This window comes from Pseudorca crassidens, chromosome 3 (genome assembly GCF_039906515.1).
Source record: "Pseudorca crassidens isolate mPseCra1 chromosome 3, mPseCra1.hap1, whole genome shotgun sequence".
NCBI lineage: Eukaryota > Metazoa > Chordata > Mammalia > Artiodactyla > Delphinidae > Pseudorca > Pseudorca crassidens.
Window position 1 is genome coordinate 82,934,292 of NC_090298.1, and position 20,628 is coordinate 82,954,919.

General features: G+C 37.1%; 1 protein-coding gene across 1 annotated transcript in view; it reads right to left on the reverse strand.

The window, feature by feature from the left end:
• The window catches only part of SLCO4C1 (solute carrier organic anion transporter family member 4C1), a 61,094-nt gene extending 49,937 nt beyond the window's left edge, over positions 1-11,157 (reverse strand). Inside the window, exons 1-2 of the mRNA XM_067730089.1 lie at positions 10,812-11,157; positions 7,471-7,734 (exon numbers count right to left, since the gene is read on the reverse strand). Of these exons, the coding sequence (XP_067586190.1) occupies positions 7,471-7,734; positions 10,812-11,157 (610 nt within the window). The remainder of the gene's footprint in view (positions 1-7,470; positions 7,735-10,811) is intronic.
• Positions 11,158-20,628: the final 9,471 nt, after the last annotated feature.

Sequence of the window (20,628 nt, forward strand, 5' to 3'; positions counted from 1 at the left end):
TCCTGAAATGTAAAGAAACCTTTTTCTCTATGCCCACAATTGACTTTACAAAATAAGTAAACACTAAACTGGACACATATTTCCCAGATGCCAAGCAAAATTAAAGCATCCTGTGTTGAACTGGTGGTTGAAAAACTCTAAGATTCTTGGCCCTATGTATTCTCCAATCTAGGCAAGCATTCCATATTAAAAAAAAAAACAAACAAAAAAACCTTAAGAATACAAGACAAAGACAAAACAGTAACTAAAAATTAAGTCTGACTTTGAGTCCCACTCTAATCATTTTCCTAGTTCAACATTTTTAGGTAGTCAGCCTGTGTAACCATAGTCTTTTAATGCAGAATTCTCCTTGAAATACCATTTCTAAAATATTAGAAATTTAGTGATGAAGCAAAAGGGAAGTGTTGAGAGTTACATTCTTTTGAGAGAAAGGGATGGAAAAGAGAAACAAGAAAATAATATAACTTAGGAAAATTTATCCAATATTGGTCAATAAAAAAAAAGAGCTTTACTGGATTTAGTAATTACTTCTCTACAATTCCTAAGTATTGCTATTTACTAATGGCCCCTGTCACAAAGTTTCAAAGAGAAAAAAATATTATTTTGTTTACCAACATTAAATTAACTCATCCAAAGGAAATTAAAAAGTGCTTGAATGAAAACAAAATGTTATGTGGTAAAGATTTATTTATTTATTACATTTTTAAAAATATTTAAAAGTTATATTAAAATATGATGTGTTATGTTAATGGTCTATTAAAATATATCAAAAGTGAGTGGCAAATATGATTTACTTGAAAATGTTTTATGACATTATTCTATCTTCAGGTTAACACATACCAAAATTAGCCCTTAGAAGCATTTTTCTCCGTTAAATTTAATTCTTCCTTTTTCGTGTTTGTCCGATAACAAGCAAAACTTCTCTTTGATAAATGTTATCTCCATTCAAAGATAGATAATCACCTCTAAACCTTATGTGTCCATTAAAACTTCCCTTAAGAAAATACTTTCCCAAACCTACTTAAATTTATTTTTTATAGAACAATAGAAAATTCAAGCTGATTCCAAACACATTTTTCTACCTTTTTGCTAACTCTTAACCTCCTTCTGTGTAATTCTCACACCTGTGGAAATTATACAAGCTTATCATATTTCATATTTTGTTTTCTTCTACTTACAAACTATATTACATTACTTTAATATCCTCTTACAGAGATTATTTCATCCAAACTGAGCCTGAGTTCGGTTTACCTCAAGTTCAAAAAAACAACAGCAACGAAAAAAGCACACAAGGGAATATGTTAATTCTCTCAATGTCAGTTTCAAATTAAATTACATGTATAATTTCAATTAATAGTATTATTTCTTAATGTTATACTCTTTAGGTTATTTATGTAATGTTACCTAAGAAGATTATACATTTCCTTGCTTCTAATTTATTTACACAAAGCTTTCAACTAATTTGTTTTCCTTTTCTCACTTAAATCTCCAGTTTTCCTCTATATTCTCCTCAGAGTTGGATAAATAACTCAGATTTTTGGTTACAGAATCCCATATTTGCAAAAGTGGGTTAATTCACGTGAGCAGACAAGTATATAAAATAATGTAAAAATTTCAAAATAGCAACCAGGCATTTTCATATATTGACTGTGGGAGAGTAACTGGTATATCCCTTCCTAAAAGTCAGTGTGACATTATCTATCAAAAATTAGAATGAGGAAGCCCTTCAAACCAGTATTTTCATTTCAAGGAATGAAGACTAAAGAAAAACTTGCACATTTACATAAACATACATGTCCAAAAATACACATCGCAACATTGGATATATAGTATGCAGTTCATACTTAAGTCCAAACCTGAATTCTTGATTTCCACTCCCAATTCTGTTCTAACCCAGTCTTCCACATTAGAGTAAATGGCTCCAGTTGGTCAAACCAAATATGAAGGAGTCACCCCTTCTTCACAATCAATCCACTAGAAAGACCCATCTCTTTTTCCTTTAAAATACATTGAAACCCAAAGTGGACAGAAGGAAAGAAATCATAAAGATCAGGGCAGAAATAAATGAAATAGAAACAAAGAAAACAATAGCAAAGATCAGTAAAACGAAAAGCTGGTTCTTTGAGAAGATAAACAAAATTGATAAACCATTAGCCAGACTCATGAAGAAAAAGAGGGCGAGAACTCAAATCAATAAAATTAGAAATGAAAAAGGAGAAGTTACAACAGACACCGCAGAAATACAAAGCATCCTAAGAGACTACTACAAGCAACTCTATGCCAAGAAAATGGACAACCTGGAAGAAATGGACAAATTCTTAGAAAGGTATAACCTTCCAAGACTGAACCAGGAAGAAATAGAAAATATGAACACACCCATCAAAAGTAATGAAATTGAAACTGTGATTAAAAATCTTCCAACAAACAAAAGTCCAGGACCAGATGGTTTCACAGGCGAATTCTATCGAACATTTAGAGGAGAGCTAACACCCATCTTTCTCAAACTCTTCCAAAAACTTGCAGAGGAAGGAAAACTCACAAACTCATGCTATGAGGCCACCATCACCCTGATACCAAAACCAGAAAAAGATACTACAAAAAAAGAAAATTACAGACCAATATCACTGATGAATATAGACGCAAAAATCCTCAACAAAATACTAGCAAACAGAATACAACAACACATTAAAAGGATTATACACCATGATCAAGTGGGATTTATCCCAGGGACGAAAGGATTCTTCAATATACGCAAATCAATCAATGTGATACACCATATTAACAAATTGAAGAATAAAAACCATATGATCATCTCAATAGATGCAGAAAAAGCTTCTGAAAAAATTCAACACCCATTTATGATAAAAACTCTCCAGAAAGTGGGCATAGAGGGAACCCACTTCAACATAATAATGGCCATATACGACAAACCCACAGCCAACATCATTCTCAATGGTGAAAAAGAGAAAGCATTTCCTCTAAGATCAGGAACAAGACAAGGATGTCCACTCTCACCCCTATTATTCAACATAGATTAAGAAAACACTCCCATTTACCACTGCAACAAAAAGAATAAATACCTAGGAATAAACCTACCTTGGGAGACAAAAGACCTGTATGCAGAAAACTATAAGACACTGATGAAAGAAATTAAAGATGATACCAACAGATGGAGAGATATACCATGTTCTTGGATTGGAAGAATCAATATTGTGAAAAAGACTATAATACCCAAAGCAATCTACAGATTCAGTGCAATCCCTATCAAATTACCAATGGCATTTTTTACAGAACTAGAACAAACAATCTTAAAATTTGTATGGAGACACAAAAGATGCCAAATAGCCAAAGCAGTCTTGAGGGAAAAAAATGGAGCTGGAGGCATCAGGCTCCCTGACTTCAGACTATACTACAAAGCTATAGTAATCAAGAGAGTATGGTACTGGCACAAAAACAGACATAGAGATCAATGGAACAGGATAGAAAGTCCAGAGATAAAGCCACGCACCTATGGTCAACTAATCTATGACAAAGGAGGCAAGGATATATAATGGAGAAAAGACAGCCTCTTCAATAAGTGGTGCTGGGAAAACTGGACAGCTACATGTAAAAGTATGAGATTAGAACACTCCCTAACACCATACACAAAAATAAGCTTAAAATGGATTAGAGACCTAAATGTAAGACCAGACACTATAAAACTCTTACAGGAAAACATAGGAAGAACACTCTTTGACATAAATCACAGCAAGGTATTTTTTGATCCACCTCCTAGAGTAATGGAAATAAAAACAAAAATAAACAAATGGGACCTAATGAAATTTCAAAGCTTTTGCACAGTAAAGGAAACCATTAACAAGACGAAAAGACAACCCTCAGAATGGGAGAAAATATTTGCAAACGAATCATCGGACAAAGGATTAATCTCCAAAATATATAAACAGCTCATGCAGTTCAATATTAAAAAAGCAAACAACCCAATCGAAGAATGGACAGAAGACCTAAATAGACATTTCTCCAAAGAAGACATACAGATGACCAAGAAGCACATGAAAAGCTGCTCAACAACACTAATTATTAGCAAAATGAAAATCAAAACTACAATGAGGTGTCACCTCACACCAGTTAGAATGGGCATGATCAGAAAATCTACAAACAACAAATGCTGGAGAGGGTGTGGAGAAAAGGGAACCCTCTTGCACTGTTGGTGGGAATGTAAACTGAGACAGCCCCTATGGAGAACAGTATGGAGGTTCCTTAAAGAACTACAGATAGAACTACCATACAACCCAGCAATCCCACTACTGGGCATATACCTAGAGAAAACCATAATTCAAGAAGACACAGGCACTCCAATGTTCATTGCAGTACTATTTACAATAGCCAGGTCATGGAAGCAACCTAAATGCCCATCGATAGATGAATGGATAAAGAAGATGTGGTACATATATACAATGGAATATTACTCAGCCATAAAAAGGAACGAAATTGGGTCATTTGTAGAGACGTAGATGGATCTAGAGACTGTTGTACAGAGTGAAGTAGTCAGAAGGAGAAAATCAAATATCGTATATTAACGCATATATGTGGAAGCTAGAAAATGGTACAGATGAACCGGTTTGCAGGGCAGAAATTGAGACACAGATATAGAGAACAAACGTATGGCCACCGAGGGGGGTGGTGGTGTGGTGGTGTGCTGAATTGGGAGATTGGGATTGATATGTATACACTGATGTGTATTGTATAAAATGGATGACTAATAAGAAAAACAATAAATAAATAAACATTAAAAAATAAAAAATAAAATACACTGAAAATCAATCACTCCTCTAGATCTCTACTGCTACCAACCCCATCCCAACCACCCTTATTGCTCACCTGAACTAAAATAAAAACCTCCTGGGTGATTTCCTCCCATCTACTCTTGTCCCTCAGAACAACAGAAGCCAAATGATCAATTAAAAACATAAATAAGATCATGTACCTCCCTGTGTAAAACTCTCTCATGAATTCCCATTGCACTTGAAGGAAAATCCAAATGCCTCACACTGGGGTCTACCTGACTCTCAAATTCATCTCATGCCACATTCTCCCTCGCTTTGATCATGCTGGCCAAAACTGACAATTCCTAAAACCAGCCAAGCTGTTTCCTGCTCCAAAGTCCGTGATCATTTTTTCTCCTGCCTGGATATCATCTTCCTTGGCTGGGTCCTCATTAACCAGTTTCAATCACAATAGACTTTCCTTGCCCACAAATTTTCCCTTTTGTACACTATTACTTCACACTATTTGTTCTGTTATACACTCACCTCAATCTTCAGTTATCTTGTTTGTTTATTTTGTATTTCCTCCCACTAGTATATAAAATCCTGAGGGCATGAAACAGTTTCACTGCTATTATTTCAGCATCATGTATAGTCCATATCAATAAATATTCCTCATAGGAATGGCAGAATAATGTAAGGGCAACCTGAGTTTTTGCTTTTATTTGCCACAGATAAACTATTATTTAAATTATGAGTCTTAGAGTAAAACTTTTACAGATCAGCCAATTCCTCTACCTAATCTACCTCAACTAAAATAATGAAAAATATCAATATGAATTTGGTGAAAACTTGCACAATATACAATAATGTACTAAAAGTTTATAACCTGGCTTCAGCAACCTTCTTGGCTTCATCTCTGGCCACAAACACACCTTAATTTGTGGCCATTTCTCTTTAGTAAATATAAATTATTCAGACTGGCTGCAACTCAACACATGTATGGCAAGAGAAGAAGCTAAGAAGACGGCTGAGGACAAATCAGGCTTTTGTACTGGACTAGGTGTTTATGTTTTAGTTTAGAGAGTCAAAGAGTTTTTTAACAAAGTCTGTATACTTTAAGAACAAACAGGGCATCTGATCAACTGGAAAAATGAGGGATTAGGGCTTCCCTGGTGGCGCAGTGGTTGAGAGTCCGCCTGCCAATGCAGGGGACACGGGTTCGTGCCCCGGTCCGGGAAGATCCCACATGCCGCGGAGCGGCTGCGCCCATGAGCCATGGCCACAGAGCCTGCAGGCTCCGCAACGGGAGAGGCCACAACAGTGAGAGGCCCGCGTACCGCAAAAAAAAAAAAAAAAAATGAGGTATTAGATTCAGTACAAAGAAAGATCAACACCTAAATACTATAGACACAATAATATTTTTGCTATCATAGAATCAGTTTCATATTTCTTATGTGACAGACTAAAATTAGCTTTTTCCTTTCCTCTTTGAAATTAGGATTTCAAAGGTATTATACTAAAGTCTACATGTGTTTTTCCCAAATCTACCCCCAGAGAAAGTATGTAAAGTTGGCCTGATAAAATCCTGTGGAATCTTAGTTAGTATACTAGAATCTAGTAACTGTTCTTTCTACTGATAACACATTCACCTTATCCAATTCATTCCAAACTCTATCACATTTTAAAAACATCCTCTCTTGGTCCATATGCTTGCATATTCTATTTTTATTTCCAAAATGAAGTCTGCTTTCTAAATAAGTGCACCCCTAAAACGCTGCAAGATATATACTTTGTTATTGAAAATATTTTCCCATTTGTTGTCATTCTATAATTGGGAAATAGATTTTGGGAAATGTTAACACTTAATATGAATTTTCAAAATTAATACAAATATAACAATCTTAACTTTTTAAAAATAATGCCTATTGTGCAGGAGGCCCCAGTTCTCCCTTCTTCTTACTATAAGCCTTTTCTTCACTTACCTAACCTATCAAAACTTCAGATTTTGTAGCCTTCTGATTTTATTTCAATACTTGCTATTAAAAGTCTCAGGAAGGACAAAAAACGTTAAGGTCTACTTTCATTAGCACATTTCTTGGGCTCTACCATAATTGTTTTTCCATTAAAAAGGATTATTTGGAGGAAAAAAAGGGAAGAAATATAAATAATCAAACTTCCTTTCTGAGCCTTTAAATAATGTACTGACCAGAGCAACACTTTAGGTAACTCATGAAGTTCTGTGTCTCTAAACTAGAGTCAAAAGTAAAGCTAGTTTCAGTTCTCAGGAAAAGCCCCACTCCTACAAGTTTTACCTCTTTCTCAAATCAGGAGTCAACATGTCCAGGGTGCAGAGCTATAGGCACAGCAAATAAAACCATAAAGGGAAAAACTAGATCTTAGAACCCCAGTGAAGTCACACCACCTGCAAACCAAAACAAGTCATGTCTTTTCTGAGGAAGATTGTGTATAATATGGGGAATGAGTATTAGAGGATTAAAAACTTGGAGAACCACTGAAGGGATGAATAATGCGCAATCTGTCTCAGGAATCTCCTAACACAATTCACATCATAACAAAGCAGTAAGCAGTGGAAGAGACTAGCCCTTACCCTATTTACCCATACAAGTGAGCTGCAATATAGAGTTGCAGTATAACATAGTTTCATACTACTTCTTAAAATAAGCAAAACACAACAGAAACTTACCTTCAAAAAGGGACCCAAATTGGTATTTTCCACTAAAAAATTTTGGCAATGAATATACAAGTGCTCCCAATCCTATCATAAAGGATGCAAATGCAAGCCATCTTGGTTTGTGTCCTCTTTCACCAATGAATGATACAAATAAAGACAACAAACAGAATGCGATATCATAGCTTGATGATATCAAGCCTGTCAGGGAACTCTTCAATTCATAGCGCTTCTCAATAGTGGAAATGCTAATATTTACTAGGCCATTTACCACCATACCTAAAAGAGAGAAGAGGAAATTTAAGTGCATTATTACAACTTTACCATATAGATTATGATTATTAATGACATACTAAAATTTGATTGTTTGTTTCTTTTGATATTTTTAAATGTACCAATTTTAAAAATCTCAAAGTTTCAAAGCTAAGCAAGCCAAACATATTTCCTTTACAAACCAGCTCGCTTTTAAATTATACACTTGTGAATTTTCAGATGTTAAATAAAATTGATGCTTATCACATACTGAATTATAACTAACTTCATTTTTCTTTAAATGACATAAAGACCGGTAAAGTCTCATGAGGCTGGTTTGCTAGAGAGTTCCAGGTGTAGCATAGTCCCATGGACCTCGCTTGGAAGAGTACAAAATGTAGAGGTGATTGAGAGTTCAAATACTAAAACTGCTCAAATTACTCAATCTTTAAACATATTTATAACATGAGATCCTTGACTTAGTCTTAAGAAAGGTGAAATTGAGTTCTCAAACCTCTATTTTCTTCTAGCACTCTTTAAAGTTATCATTTAAAAGTTCCTGGAGCAAAAATAACAAACTGAAAGTCTTATTTTCACCACTGGCATTCTAAATAAAAGGCAAAGTAACAGAAAAAAGCAAAATAAAAAAACATTATACTTCATCTGCTCATTATAACCATGATGAAGGAGTACAAGATAAACAAGGAAAAGCTGAAAATCCAATTTGACTGACAACGAAAATGTCCTGTTTGGATATAGATTAAATATACAGAAGTTTAAATATTACTATAAAGTGAAAATAAAAAGCATCTGATCAAATTACAAAGTTTTTAACTGATTATTCCTTTTACTTAAGAGGCTGCCATGAATTGTTTTCATTAATTAATTAACAGAAAGAGTATATCCAAGTCATGACCTCTATAATCTCTTCAAATTTTGCTTTATCAAGACTGTAACTAGGAATGTATTTCAAGAAAATTTATATAAGCTTTAAAAGTCCTAACATGATTTTTACTTTTATGCCAGTTTAATAAATCTATAAGCCAATTTATAATTCTTAATGTTTTAAGAAAAAATTTCTAAGGTACCTAGGAATGACACATTTATAAGGAGATAAGGTTGTCTGAGAATTTGAAAATTTCCCATCTAAAATCAACTTTCCGACACCCTTGCCATACTGATTAAAAGTCAGTCATTAGAACTCACTGTTTTTATGGTAAAAAATTTTCTAAGAAAGCAAATTTGCAAACTCTTGTGGAAATATAGCACTTTAAGCCTATGATCCCAATGTGAATTCTATGCTACACAAGTTCCAAGAATTTTGCTTTTAAAAAAAAGAAATTTCATGAAACATTGCATACTATGTCTATTGTAAATGCATGAAGCAATGAGGTACATTAGGAAATTAAGTGCTAAGAGAAATCCTGTTTATCTTTGAGAAGTGCTGGGTTAAGTAAACTCACTTGACAAGTTTTGGGTCTTTTTACCAATTAATCATCTATTACTATATCATGGAAATGGTCTTCCCAAGGACCTTGTTTGAAAAACAGAATAATAATCTTTTCACTCATTCAGACTTAAACCCAAATAAGAACTTACTGGGTCACTTTCATCACAGATTATGCTTCTGAAATTGGAGATTTCTAGGTAGAGTAGCTCCAGGCTAAACTTGACACATTTCTCTAAGAATTTCAATTATATTCAATAATAATTTTAAACAATATTTTATATTAAATGTAAAATGATATATTCTGGAATAATATTGAAATTTCAAAATACGTTTAAGGTAATACACAAGACAAGGAATTTTTTACTTGTGCCCAATTTCTTTGAACTTTGCATTCCCTTGACACTAAGATGCTTCACAATCACTGATTTTGGACAACTGAGATCAAGATGTTGAGAGGCGGCCAACTTTGGTGGGGAGAAGAAAGGTGGAAAAGGAAGTAACTCTTTAGCACAAAACTGTCCCTAGTAGAAGAGCTTCAGACTCACAATCAACAAATATTTACTCAGCACCTAACCTGTGCAAGGGTCACTGAGTTGCTTTAAGACAGTGGAGCAGGAATAAGAACAGGAAGAATATATTTAGATATAGTCTTCTGTTAATCTTAAAAAAGAGCAATTTCAACCCACCTCCTCCCCCCATTTTTTTTTGGATTAGATTTCTTTCAGTCAGTCCTTGATTGCCTCTTTACAAAATATTTTTAAACTATGACTCAAGTGACCAAAAAATATCTACATACTATCAAATTCTAGCTAACCATCAGCATGTCCTTGAAGATGCTGCACTTTAATGCCCCCCTCCTTAATTTGTCGCCTTAGTGTAACTTCCCATTTCTTTCATTCCCTGTATGCTTTCTTTCAGGAGAGTCATAGTCCCTCTGCCCTTCTACACACTCCTCCAAATCAGGCTTAGATTGCAGACTCCTGAGGGTATAAACCTGGACTTTATCAGTAACTCCCAAGAGAATATAAAAGAGATCCTTGAACAAACAACCTTACCAGTTAACAACGCCTGAAGCCTTTGCGGATTTACTCACTGGGCTCCACGTGTGCATCCAATACACTCAAACTATACTCACAAAACACGAATGCCTAGATCTAACCGATACCATATATTTTCAGCAAGTTTCTCCTTCGAGAACCACCCTACCTCAACTGCAAAGTTATTAATTCTTCTCTTCCAGAAACAACGTAAAAAAAAAATCCTTTTAATAAGGGGATTTAGCAAAATGTATGTTTTTGTAACGTACAGTGGATCTCCCCCGCCCCACCCCCCAGCAAAAGGTTCCCGAAGAAAGGCTCCACTCATCTTCTTTGTAGGAATCGAATCTTCTAGACTGAGGTAGAACACTAAAGAGAAAAAGCTTGCATGGCCAGTTTTAAATGTTTCCATAAAAAAGAAGCTAAAATGTAGATGCCTGAACCTCATTGGTTGACGTCGGCGCGAGCGCTTCCAAGTCCCAAGCCTGGGGCCACCTAGCTCGGCGCGTCGACCCCTCGGGCTCGCGGCGCATCTGCCGTCTCCTCCCCGCCGGCCCTCCGCGCCACCCTCGCCCCGCGCAGGCCCACCGCCCTCTCGAGCCGGCTCTGGACCTTACCTTGCGTGAGGGCCAAAAGGCAGTAGTGAAACAGAAAGCCCTGGGGCGTGTTGCAGCACTGGAGACACTGGGGTTGGAAGTTGCCCCACCCGCAGGGCCCCTCCTCATACTCTGACAGTGACTCTGGCCCGCACCGCTCCTGGGAGCCAGGAGGAGTTACTGAAGAAAGAGGTGGCTCCGGGGACTTCTGGGGCTCCTGAGGCTCCTGCGGCTGCGAGCCCTCTCTCAGCGGATTGGTGGACAAGACAGAGACCTCGACGGAACAGGGCAATGGACACAAACGGCGCGGGCTGTCTGGACTGGAGGCGACGAAAGCCGGGTTCCTGATGCCTTTGCAGCCCTTCATGATCAGGGTGGGTTCTCCCGACTCCGGTGCGTCGGGAGCCGCAAAAAGCTAGGTCCCGCTCTGGCTCCTCCTCCGGGCAGGTGGCAGCGCCCCCGTGCGGGAAGAGTTCCCGCCTACCGGGCGTCCGTCAGCAAGGGCTCTCGCCGCCGCCGGGACACTCCTCCGCCAACTCGCGGCCGCCTGTGGCGCAGAACGCGGGCGTCTGGCCCCGCGGTTGTGCAGTTGGCGCTCCGCCGCTCCTCACCTGTCGCGTGGGCGTGCGGCCCCGCGGCCGCCACGGGAAGGGAAGAGGGCCCTCAGCCCACCTCGCTGCTTCCCAGAGCCCAGGGACTGAGAGCCAAATAAAGGCTGTGAGAGTCTCCTGGCCCTAAAGTTCCCCCTGGGTGCTGCCGGGAAGGCTGTAAACACAGTTGCATCAGGAGATCGTTCAAGAAAGTATCTGGCGGTTTTCTTCCCTTGCTGCTTACCAAACCAGGCTAGGTCTGGACTCCAAGAATGAAGCAGCCGCAGGTACAATACTTTGGATTCCATGAGCCACGTGGTAAGACTTTCACCTGTAACCCTCCCTAGAAACGAAATCCCCACCCGCCCTTCAACACCGCAGCCATTAGCATCACGACAGAACCCCTTGTTTTAGCTTTCACTTCCCCCAAACTGAAGGAATAGGAACTCAGAAACTTTAAAGCCGTATATATAATATTCTTTCTGCTGTACATTGCCTATCTTAAGATTAACAATAGTGATAGTCATGTAAATAATTTCTACCTGTGGAATAAATAAGAAAAACACTTTGAAGAACTGAAACCATTATGCTAATTGTAGTTACAATTCATTCATTCATCCTTTCATTCATTCATCAAAGCATATTTATTTCCTGAGTGCCGAACACTGTTCTAAGTTCTGGGGGTACAATAGTGCACAAAAACTGACAAACACTCCTACCCTTATGGTACTTTCATTCTAATGGGAGACAGAAAATAAGTAATAAATATGTAGTACATCTCTACAAATGCTATGGAGAAAAGTAAAGCAAGGACAGGCTGGAAAGTGTGCGTGTGTGTTAGGGGAAGGGGGAGAATTTGATGCAATATCTTAAAGAGGGTGGTCAGGGAAGGCCTCGCTGAGAAGGTGATATTTGAGCAAAGAACTGAAGAAAGTTAAGGGAGGGAGCCTGGTATATTGGGGAAGTAGTGTGACTGCGGTGGAATGAGATGGTTGGAGAGCAGTGGGAGTTGAAGGCAGGTAAAGGGGTGCAGGTGGGGTGAGGGAGAAGTGATTGGGGCCAGACCCTGTAGGCTATTATAAGGACTTTAGCTTTTATTGTGATTAAAATAGGAAGGTTTGGAGCTAAGGAGTGACATGATCATGGTATGATTAGATTTTCAAAGGACTCATTCTCTGTCCCCTTCTAAAGATACACTAATACATCCCAAAGTAATATATTTTAAACAGAGACATTTTAAAAACTATATATTACAGTCTTGGAACGTTTATCTTTCCCTAAATGAACTATTTATTCCAATAAGGAACATAATAAAAACCACAAATATTTTCTTTTTGCTATGTAATCAGGACTACATACACAAAGCTGTTATGCTTCATAAGACTGCAGATTGTTAAGGAACCTACTTCCTCAAATCTAATTGTTGGCTGTAAAACTTCTCAAAGAATATGTCTGAACTACCTTTAGCAAAGTTAATAGAGGTCTCAGATATTACTGGATACTATACTGGTATATGATATTTTCAGCACGTTAGTACTATTATTCATTTATAAGGGTCCTTTCATCGAAAGTTAGAGTACTTCACTAAATACTAATTAATCATGCTATCAAGTTCTAGAGATAGTTTTCTAGTCTTCCTATCTGCATTTAACACCTGGCTGGTTGCCTAGCCAAGAAGCTACTTCTAGATTCAGTGCTAATACCTCTCAAATAGCAATGATTTGGTAGCATATGATGGTCATATCCAAGTGTAGCCTTAAACCCAGAGAAGAGAGTATGGTGATGGAAAGTTTACCTCTCATCCTGAAACAAGATGTTTTTATTTATAACTGTAGACAGTAGGCTCACTTAAAGTGGCCTAGAGGAATGTTTTCCAAACACTACTACCTTTTAATGAAATAAAGTAGAATTCAGAAGAAAAAAAATACACAGTGCATGACATAGTACATTTTCACAAGTACTATTTTGTGAAAATTTTGTTTCACTTATATACACCTATTTTACTGAGTTGAGGATTAAGATATAAAACATTTATCTTATTTTGAACAGACATACATTCTGTTTTTTATTCCCTCACAGTCAAAAAAGGTCTAGACTGGCCTAGAACCTAAGGAAAGAGCAGAAGTAGGAGCTAACATTTTTTTAATGTCTGCTATATATCCCATTATTAATCCTTACAAGAGCAGTATCTATTAACATCTTCATTTTACATATTAAAGAAACTACATTCCAGAGAGGATTAGGAACTCTTCCAATGTCATATAGCTAATAAATAGCCAACCTTATTAAGGATTTGAACTTAGTTCTCTCAGTTAGGTATCTTCCCTGGACTTTGCATTTTCTCTCTTATAATTGTTACAGCCTGTCTTTGTGGTTAGGATTATTGCATAGCAATTCTGAGAGATCAAAACTCCTATTTATCTCGTATTGATGAGATTTAGAAGACTAAGGCTGCTCTGAATTCCCCAGGTTTGGCAGATATTCAAATTAGGCTTGGTATGTAATCCTCCTAGGCCTTCTACCGAAAAAAGTTTCGACAAAAATAAACTTACAGTGGTGTTTAAATGTGTAAATAGATATGATCACCATTTTATCTATGAAACATGAATTAATTTAACCAATCAGCAAAGTTTGCTTTGTTGAGATGTAAATACATTCATGGTTTAAGACTATTTTGCAGCTTTGAATGAACAAATTCAAACTATCAAAATCAAAGTAGCATAATCTTTATGCACTTAAATCCATAGTGTCTAAGGAGAAATCTCCACTGTTGCAGTGAGGAAGAGTAGAATTTTGTTGAAAGATTAGCAAAAGCGCTATTGCTTCGTGCTGAGTACTTCTTGGTCTTCATGAAATAGTTATCAACACTACTTTCCTGTTCCCTTAAGTTCAGGTTTACAACAAAGAAAACAAAACAACTTCATGGATTTTGTCTGTGATAATTCTGTGGAAAATTGTCATTTAAAAATTCTTTGTTCAACCTAACGTAAATCTAATGAGCATAGTCAAAATACCATCTTAAGTTTCAGGAAGTAATTAATAAATTGCTATTCTTTTAGCAAATTTCATTTGCTATATTTTTAAACTGTGGAGAATGGGAGAAAGAATAGTATCCAGATTTTAAAGTAGAATTCCACCAATGTACACAGAAGCAGATGTCCCTGCCTATGGGTTTCATTTTCTGGGATGTGCAGCAGGTCTTCCCTATCAGGAACTGGATGAACCTAGGTAAAGTGGCTTAATGACAGAAGCTTCCAAGACTATCCCACCAACTCCCCTTGCTCTGATTCCATGCTGAAAAGCATTCTAAGGATTATATTTTTGCCTTCCAAGTAGGTATGCCTATAGGGTGAAAATGTACTTATATGCCTATTTGAGTATTTTATCATATTCTTTTCTGTTTGCTTTTAATTCCTTATTAGTTCCCTTCCAGTTTCAGACTGCTGTGAAATCTTTAGCAGTATAACACTATGAGGCTCATAGAATATTAAAATTGGAGGGATCCTGAGGAAGGCTGAATGGAAAGATGGTCAAACGCAGATATTTTCAAGATAATTTAAAATTTCAGCATTCATATACACAATATTATATATAAAATGGATAACTAATAAGGACCTACTGTATAGTCCAGGAACCCTTCTCAATACTCTGTAATGACCTATATGGGAAAAGAGTATATATATATATATATATATATATATGTATAACTGTACAGCAGAACCTAACACAACATTATAAATCAACTATACTCCAATAAAAATTTTTTTAAAAGAAAAAAACAAAGCAAGACAAAACAGAAGGAAGCAACACCAGAAAAAAAAATTTTTTAAATCCCAACATTAGGAGAGGACTGGGGTTGGCGGCGTGAACACAGCCTGCAGGGGGTTAGTGCACTAAGGCTGGCCGGGAGGGAGTCCGGGGAAAAGTCTGGACCTGCCGAAGAGGCAAGAGACTTTTTCTTCCCTCTTTGTTTCCTGGTGCGCGAGGACCAAGAGGGGACTAAGACATTTAGAGAGGAGCTAACACCCATCCTTCTCAAACTCTTCCAAAATATAGCAGAGGGAGGAACACTCCCAAACTCATTCAATGAGGCCATCATCACCCTGATACCAAAACCAGACAAAGATGTCACAAAGAAAGAAAACTACAGGCCAATATCACTGATGAACATAGATGCAAAAATCCTCAACAAAATACTAGCAAACAGAATCCAACAACACATTAAAAGGATCATACACCATGATCAAGTGGGGTTTATCCCAGGAATGCAAGGATTCTTCAATATATGCAAATCAATCAACATGATACACCATATTAAGAAACTGAAGGAGAAAAACCATATGATCACCTCAGTAGATGCAGAGAAAGCTTTCAACAAAATTCAACACCCATTTATGATAAAAACCCTGCAGAAGGTAGGCATAGAGGGAACTTTCCTCAACATAATAAAGGCCATATATGACAGACACACAGCCAACATCATCCTCAATGGTGAAAAACTGAAAGCATTTCCTCTAAGATCAGGAACAAGACAAGGTTGCCCACTCTCACCACTCTTATTCAACATAGTTTTGGAAGTTTTAGCCACAGCAATCAGAGAAGAAAAGGAAATAAAAGGAATCCAAATCAGAAAAGAAGAAGTAAACCTGTCACTGTTTGCAGATGACATGATACTATACATAGAGAATCCTAAAGATGCTACCAGAAAACTACTAGAGCTAATCAATGAATTTGTTAAGTAGCAGGATACAAAATTAATGCACAGAAATCTCTGGCATTCCTATACACTAATGATGAAAAATCTGAAAGTGAAATCAAGAAAACTCTCCTATTTACCATTGCAACAAAAAGAACAAAATATCTAGGAATAAACCTACCTAAGGAGACAAAAGACCTGTATGCATAAAATTATAAGACACTGATGAAAGAAATTAAAGATGATACAAATAGATGGAGAGATATACCATGTTCTTGGATTGGAAGAATCAACATTGTGAAAATGACTATACTACCCAAGGCAATCTACAGATTCAATGCAATCCCTATCAGACTACCACTGGCATTTTTCACAGAACTAGAACAAAAAATTTCACAATTTGTATGGAAACACAAAAGACCCCGAATAGGCAAAGCAATCTTGAGAACGAAAAACGGAGCTGGAGGAGTCAGGCTCCCTGACTTCAGACTATACTACAAAGATACAATAATCAAGACAGTATGGTACTGGCATAAAAACAGAAATATAGATCAATGGAACAGGTCAGAAAGCCCAGAGATAAACCCACGCACATATGGTCACCTTATCTTTGATAAAGGGGGCAGGTATGTACAGTGGAGAAAGGACATCCTCTTCAATGAGTGGTGCTGGGAAAACTGGACAGGTACATGTAAAAGTATGAGATTAGAACACTCCCTAACACCATACACACAAATAATCTCAAGATAGATTAAGGACCTAAATGTAAAGCCAGAAACTATCAAACTCTTAGAGGAAAACATAGGCAGAACACTCTATGACATAAATCACAGCAAGATCGTTTTTGACCCACCTCCTAGAGAAATGGAAATAAAAACAAAAATAAACAAATGGGACCTAATGAAACTTCAAAGCTTTTGCACAGCAAAGGAAACCATAAAGAAGACCAAAAGAGAACCCTCAGAATGGGAGAAAATATTTGCAAATGAAGCAAGTGACAAGGGATTAATCTCCAATATTTACAAGCAGCTCATGCAGCTCTATAACAAAAAAACAAACAACCCAATCCAAAAATGGGCAGAAGACCTGAATAGACATTTCTCCAAAGAAGATATACAGATTGCCAACAAACACATGAAAGAATGCTCAACATCATTAATCATTAGAGAAATGCAAATCAAAACTACAATGAGATATCATCTCACACCGGTCAGAATGGCCATCATCAAAAAGTCTAGAAACAATAAATGCTGGAGAGGGTGTCCAGAAAAGGGAACACTCTTGAACTGCTGGTGGGAATGTGAATTGGTACAGCCACTATGGAGAACAGTATGGAGGTTCGTTAAAAAACTACAAATAGAACTACCATATGACCAACCAATCCCACTACTGGACATATACCCTGAGAAAACCATAATTCTAAAAGAGTTATGTACCAAAATGTTCATTTCAGCTCTATTTACAATAGCCTGGAGATGGAAACAACCTAAGTGTCCATCATCAGATGAATGGATAAAGAAGATGTGGCACATATATACAATGGAATATTACTCAGCCATAAAAAGAAACGAAATTGAGTTATTTGTAGTGAGGTGGATGGACCTAGAGTCTGTCATACAGAGTGCAGTAAGTCAGAAAGAGAAAGACAAATACCATATGCTAACACAAATATATGGAATCTATAAAAAAGAAAATGTCATGAAGAACCTAGGGGTAAGACAGGAATAAAGACACAGACCTACTAGAGAATGGACTTGAGGATATGGGGAGGGGGAAGGGTAAGCTGTGACAAAGCAAGAGAGAGGAATGGACATATATACACTAACAAACGTAAAATAGATAGCTAGTGGGAAGCAGTCACATAGCACAAGGAGATCAGCTCAGTGCTCTGTGATAACCTAGATGGGTGGGATAGAGAGGGTGGGAGGGAGGGAGATGCAAGAGGGAAGAGATATGGGAACATATGTATATGTATAACTATTCACTTTGTTATGAAGCAGAAACTAACACACCATTGTAAAGCAATTATACTCCAATAAAGATGTAAAAAAAAAAAAAAGGCACGGATGGTAGGTGCTACTAATGAGAACAAAGCAAGAACCGAGGCATTGAAAAACAAAAAATCCCAACATTAAACATTTATTAACACCACTAGATCTTATATTAACTAAATAAATGCGGAAAAGCAATGAAGCAATCTAAGTGATCTTCCTAGTATTCTTCACTTTAAATGCTCTAGAAAATGTATAATTAAAAATCACAAATTATAGGGACTTCCCCGGTGGCACAGTGGATAAGATTCTGCTCCCAGTGCAGGGGGCCCGGGTTTGATCCCTGGTCAGGGAACTAGATCCCACATGCATGCGTCAACTAAGAGTTCGCATGCCACAGCTACGGAGTCCGCCTGCTGCAACTAAGCAGCCCACGTGATGCAACTAAGGAGCTGGCAAGCCACAACTAAGGAGCTTCCCTGCAGCAACCAAGACCTGGCACAACCAAACAAAAATAAATAAATAAATACTTTAAAAAAACACAAATTATATCTTAAGAAAAAATTTAATGCTGACTAGATTTTTTTTTTTTTTTTCGCGGTACGCAGGCCTCTCACTGTTGTGGCCTCTCCCGTTGCAGACCACAGGCTCTGGATGCACAGGCTCAGCAGCCATGGCTCATGGGCCCAGTTGCTCCACGGCATGTGGGATCTTCCCGGATCGGGGCACGAACCCGTGTCCCCTGCATCGGCAGGCGGACTCTCAACCACTGCGCCACCAGGGAAGCCCCTAGATTTTTTTAATACTGCTTTGAATTGCAGTTTCACAGAAAAAATATATTTATATTTAGGAGAAATGCACCTACATTTTTCTTTTAGTAATACTAAGCATAAATCATTAAGAGATACATCCATAAACATGACTGATCATAATTTTTAAAAAGAAAATATGTAAACATTTAATACAATAATCCCATAAGAAAGCAAACTCAGTAGGAAGTGAAAAATGAATGACTAGTATAATATTTACTATATAGTACCAAGTTAAGCTTTTCACTAAGTGATTGTTATTATAATTCACTCAAAACACTATGAACTTTATAAAAGCATACTTATGATCAAATATCACAACAGTAGATATAGTGAAGAAAGCATAATTGGATTTATATATCAAGAAATGCTTTAAACTAGAAGAAATTAACCTACTGTAAATTAGTAATTAGGATATTATTTCTAAAACATATTTCTTTTCTACTTGAGGTCTGATTTTGATGCCTGGAAACAGTCTTCAACATGCTATGATTCTATAGGATATACACAATCACAATGTCATAATCATAACAAAATGCCACCTTCCTGAAAAGAGAAATAGCCATCCTGCCACTCTTGATAGTCCCATCACATCCACAATTTAACCACTATCCACTTCTTAACAAAGGAAAGGAGATAATGAAGGTTACTAAAATTTAGATTTATAAAACTATACAAGACCGATTTCATTTGTTCCAGCAGTCTGCTTCTAGCAAGATTAATGTCAAATACACCCAAAAACTCAATGCAGTCAGAAGCAGAAAATAGGCCAATAACAGATAAAGCGATAGCAGTGAGTGAGGAATTTTCATAAATTCTTTCACAATAATCTTTTCACAATTTCCTGGGAGTTGGGAGAAGTCTGGTGTGAGGCTGAGGGAGCTAGCAGGCTGCTATTAATTAGCAAAATAATTTACTTGTAAATAAGAGCTTTAATGAACAAAGCTCAAGTCTACTGACATAGGTAAAACAAAACAAAACGTTTACATTTCTACTTTACAACTTGTGAAAGCTCTCAGCGTATGCTCCTATAGGACAAAGACAAATGTTTTATACTCTACAAGAGAGATATGAAAATAGAGAATTGCTTAAGTGAGTATCAGAGAAAATTCACAGAATCAACTGTCTATTCTTTGATGAAGAGGTACAAGGATCTCCATACTCCAGCTTATCAGGGGAGATGAAAATTTGCTAGACTAGAAAAAGAAAATAATACTGAAGAACTATAAGAAGTAAAAACTTCTGAGGCAATGGTGAAATAAAGACAATTTTTTTTTAATATGAAAAATGGAATACAAAAAACTGGCATTAAAAGAACAGTCAGTGAAGGGACTTTCACTTCCAGGCAGGATGGAGTAACAGAGACTGGATTTAACCTCAACTTGAAACACCCAAGAGAAAAAGAAAAAAATATATGAAGGAAAAAAAAAAAAGGTTTTTAAGACACTGGATACCAGGTAATGAAGGACAATCATCTCAGAGAGATGGGAAACAAACTAGGTGAGCAGTTTATTGCCTTGAGAGAGTTTTCAACTGATGGTGTGGGTAGGGTGGGGCAGGATGTGAGATCCATAGAAAACCCATCAGACTCTCTTGGGTTGAGGAGACAAAGCTGAAGGTACAAGACAACTAGAATGTGCAGGACAGAGTACTGGAGAGGAGAAAGCTGGACAGAGTTGATATGCAGAGGGTTCCCTCTAGTATTCAGCAGAATACTGAGAGCACATGTATGGGAAGAAACTATCCTAGTCC